Here is a 4581-nt window from a genome sequence, read left to right on the forward strand (position 1 = left end):
CCTTTGTCTCTTCATTTGCAGAAGGACCATCAGCCTTGTCCTCCAGATCTCCCTTCCCCACCCCACCCCACCTGGGACTCCGTGAGGCCGTAGGGGCCCTGGGGAGGCTGCACTTACCCTTAGCGCAGGCTGGAGTGCTGCAGAACTCAGAGACGTATTTCCCTGCCTTGAAGACGTAGCACCAGGGCTTTGAGTCTTGGTCCGGGTTTCTGAAAAATCAGCCGGGAAGGCCAGGGGAAGTGAACAGTTAACCCTGTTTCTCAGGCCGAGGACGCCTCACTCTCTTCTGGGGAGAGGGTTATTTATGTTTGTTGTACATAGGAGAGTTGGATCGTGTTGGGTGGAGGTATGACTTTGTAATCACCTTTATTGGGAGATTAAACATGGTTTACAGAGATGCATATGGCTGCCACGTTGACAAGGGGTGGATTGTGATGATGCGCTCTATGTGTTAACTTGGCTGGGCTATTGCACCCAGTCGTTCGATCAAATGCCAGCCTTGGTGGTGCTGGAAAGGGATGTGTCCATGTGGTTCGTGTATATGGTCAGCTAACTTCATCCAGTCAGCTGAAGGCATATTAAGAGCAAAAGCTGAGAAATTCTGTCTCACACTGCAGTGTCAAGTTGGGTCTGAGTTTCCAGCTTGGGGAGGGGGCTGCCTATAGATTCCAGACGTGCCAGCCCCACGGTCATGAAAGCCAACTCCTTAAAATAAATCTCTTTATGTAGATAGAAATATATTTATATCTCTTTATATAGGTATATATGTATCTATATCTATATATATAGATACATCTTTCTGGAGAGGAAATGGCAGCGCACTCCAGTATTCTTGCCTGGAGAATCCCATGGACAGAGGAGCCTGGTAGGCTACAGTCCAAGGGGTCACAAGAGTCTGACACGACTTAGCAACTGAACCACCACGAGCATGTATATCTTTGTTTCGGTATATGTGTACCTCCTGTGGGTTCCGCTCCTCTGGAAGCCCTGACACAGGTCTTTGCGTGACTGCCCCAGCTTCTCACCAGAGGAAACCCTCCTGGGGGCGAGGAGGCTGTCTCACCTGCAGTAGTTGTGGTTCCCAAGGCCCAGCCTGATGGCGTTGGGCCTGCGCCCGCTGTACGGCTTCATGGCCAGGCCGCTGCTGTTCCAGTTGGCGCACTCAGCCCCGCTCTCTGCCGTGCTCCACGTGCCTCTGTAGGCGACACCCTGGTCCTTATAGCACGTGGCGGTAGCATCTGATGGGAAGTGGGACACACGACACATCCCACGTGAGCCCCCTTTTCATTTAGTTTCCACAGGGGCTCAGCGCCACCTCTGTCATCCCTGCAGAGGCAGCGCCAGGCTCCAGACTCAATCCCGGGGCTCTGACCACCCTCAGGTGATCCCACCCCACCCTGACCCTTCCATCATCACACCACACTTTGCTCTCCTTTCTGCATCATTTTGCAGGTAGGATTTCCCCTGGTAGGTCCTCATCTCATAGACACCCGCCCACCACTCACCTATTTCACAGAGCTTCCCCATGAACCCTTCTGGGCACTGGCAGACAAAGTCTGAAGAATAGAGGGCCTGCCGACATGTCCCCCCATTGAAACACCAAGGTTCACTGCAACCTGCCAAGTAGAAGCAAGAGAACCCCAAATTACTCTCCAGGCACCCCAAGAATACATGAGTCAAAGTTGAAGAGAGGGCACCCTCCCCACAGGCGCAATTCTGAGCACTTTACAGAAACCAAACTCATTGACTCTTCACAGCTGACCCCACAGTCTATACAACTGTTCTCCCATTTTACAGATGAGCAAACTGAGGCCCTGTTAGAGGGCTGGGCGGGCTGGGGACCATGGACACGCACTTCTGACGGGCACCGAGTGGCACTGGGCCCGGCCGCCGTCGCACCAGCAGTGCTCCACTTGGTTGCCCCTGAGCAGGGGTCGCAGCCAGGAGTCGTGTTGGCGGTACGTCATCTGCGTTTTTCCATCTCTGCAGGTCACTGTAACGACAGACAGGCCGGCCTCTTTAGGGCCCCACTCACCCCACACTGACGCTTCCCCTCTTCGTCCTGCTCAGTCTCAGGAAAATCCATCCTTTATTCCTTCCTTGCTCTCAGCAGAAGACAACAAATATCCCATATTTTGTCACCAAAGACCCCTTTCATTTAAAATTAAAAAAAAACCACTTTCAAATCCAGCTTATTAGGGGCATGTGCCAATATTATTTTCCATATGACTATGTGACCTTTACATTTAATTTCCCATGAAAATCAGTTATTTTCTTGAAATAAGTAATAAAATATAATGGCGTATTTCTACTGTCTCCTTATGTTAGTTTCACTGAAACATGAAACCCACTTGTGAAAAACAATTAAGAAAGAGCTCTTTAATTGTTTTTCCTCTGATGCGACCTTATTTTGAAAGAATTTATTCATCAAGACACATTTATTAAGTAATACTCTAATTTTTCATTTTAATTCATCAAAAAAGAGGCACATGTATGCAATTGCCTACAAGAACTTTTGATTCACATGAGTATTTTCACACTGAGATGATGCAATTCTGGCCCCAATCAAAGAAAAGTGATATTTTAATCTATGCAGAAAATGTGCTACTTCCGTTAGTATTTCTGATATAATGAAAATAGTTGAAAGAGTCCCATTAATAGATGTTCCCTTTTTCTCTCTCTGTTTGCAAATCAGAATGCCAGCTCAAAAAGTCTATAACTTTTAGTGGATTGAAGAATTGACATGGGCTCATGGTCAGTGGCACTGCCGTTCTTTCAGCGGGCCCATTGGCGCCAAGATAGGAGGGCAGGAAAGGCCGAGCTGTCTGATGCCAAAGGCAGTGAGAGTTAAGCCGTGACTCACTCTGGGGAAGCTTCCACCTTAAGCGGGTGTTGCAGAGCCTTCCAGACCCAAGGGAAGTAGGTCCTGAGGGAGGAGGGGTAATTTGGGACCTGCAGTTCTTCATATCAGGTTCAAGACACTCGGGCCTAAGCATCTTTTATTCTTGGGATCCTAGTGGGAATGGTGCATGCAGTTTTAGTCTCAACTCTAGACATGGCCTTACAGAGAAGATCTTCCCACAGCACTGCCGTGAAATAAAGAAACCCAGGTTGGTCATCTCTGAATTACCAACCAAAGCAACGAAGGCACAGAGAAGTTAGTTAACAGAGATGCTGCGTGGATTCTGGGGGGGAAGGGGATCACAGCCCAGGGAAAGACCCTGGAGGACCCTGCGGCCTGGGGGCTGTGTGACCCTGGGCAAGTCACTCAGGCTCTCTGGGCTCCATTCTCAACTGTGTAACTGGTCTTTGGGCCACTGGGCTCCCAGCAGTGTGTGACTCCCTGACATCCTGGCACCTTGCCAGCATACCTGTTCCTGTGTGAGTGATAAGAGAGGACACAGGCATCTCTCCAGACTCTGACTTTCATGGAGCTTGAGTAAGCAGGTCACGTGGAAGAAAATCCCCGCTGGAGCCTCAGGCACCCTGACCCTGACCCTGCGTCTGTGGACCACCCTCCACCCCAGCGACATCTCACCTTTGTACGATCTGGCGCCTCTCCTGAGTCGTCTGTAGGTTTCCTGCTAAGAAACCAGGGGCGGAGGAAGGGTTAGCGCATGCAGGTGTCTGAAGAATCAAGGTGGTCAAACCAGAAGACCGCCACCAACCCACCTGTCCAGAGCACTCCTCTCAAGTACCTGGTCCAGGTGCACTGTGCACACCTGTCTTCCCTCTGATCCTTCTTCCCCTTCTAGCCTAGTCCTGTCCAGAAGGACTTTCTCAGTGGTGAAAGGTTTAATACCCGTGCCGTGCAATACGGCAGCCACTGGTCACACGTGATGACTGAGCACTCCTATGTCATGTAACTGAAGTGAGTTTAAGTTTCATTTCATTTTGATTAATTGTAGATGAAAATAGCCACCCGTGGGTTAGTGGGGATGTGTGCCATCACGCCATCTCCTCTGTGTCCCCGTCTCTAAAATCCTGCTGTGTGGGCATCGCTCACTTGGCCTGAGTTGTGGGCTTGGCCTGAATGATGCTCTTAGCTGCTGGGGATCTTTGGAGAGCACGTCCTAACTAGATGGTAAGCAATACACAGGCAGCTTGCTCACAGCGCCTGCACTTTTATAAAAACTTCACAGATTCTGACTTCCCAGGTGGCTCAGTGGATAAGAATCCACCTGCCAAGGCAGGTTCGATCCCTGGTCTGGGAAGATCCCCCGTGCCACGGAGCAACCAAGCACATCCACCACCACTACTGAGCCTGTGCTCTAGAGCCCGGGAGCTACAGGTACTGAAGGCTGCACGCTCTAGGGCCCGAGACCCACAACTTACGAGCATCTGTGTTGCACCTGCTGAAGCCGGTGCACCTAGAGCCCATGCTCCGCAACAAGAGATGCCATCGCCTTGAGAAGCCCATGCACCGCAACAGAGTAGCCTCTGCTCTCCAAAACTAGAGAAAGCCCCGGTGCAGCAGCAAAGACCCAGCACGGCCAAAAAAAACTTGTGAAAAAAAAAAAAATACTTCATGGGTTCATTCAAGCAAATCCTTTGAAAACAGCTCCAAAGAAACCACCGAGC

At 50.3% G+C, this 4581-nt stretch overlaps 1 protein-coding gene across 1 annotated transcript in view; it reads right to left on the bottom strand.

The window, feature by feature from the left end:
• Positions 1 to 4581, bottom strand: part of PLAT (plasminogen activator, tissue) — a 24371-nt gene that overhangs the window by 6935 nt on the left and 12855 nt on the right. Inside the window, exons 3-7 of the mRNA XM_010846375.1 lie at positions 3539 to 3581; positions 1856 to 1993; positions 1506 to 1616; positions 1064 to 1238; positions 118 to 209 (exon numbers count right to left, since the gene is read on the bottom strand). Coding sequence (XP_010844677.1) covers positions 118 to 209; positions 1064 to 1238; positions 1506 to 1616; positions 1856 to 1993; positions 3539 to 3581 — 559 coding nt within the window. The remainder of the gene's footprint in view (positions 1 to 117; positions 210 to 1063; positions 1239 to 1505; positions 1617 to 1855; positions 1994 to 3538; positions 3582 to 4581) is intronic.

This window comes from Bison bison, unplaced genomic scaffold (assembly GCF_000754665.1).
Source record: "Bison bison bison isolate TAMUID 2011002044 unplaced genomic scaffold, Bison_UMD1.0 scf7180017864236, whole genome shotgun sequence".
In the NCBI taxonomy this organism is placed as follows: Eukaryota; Metazoa; Chordata; class Mammalia; order Artiodactyla; family Bovidae; genus Bison; species Bison bison.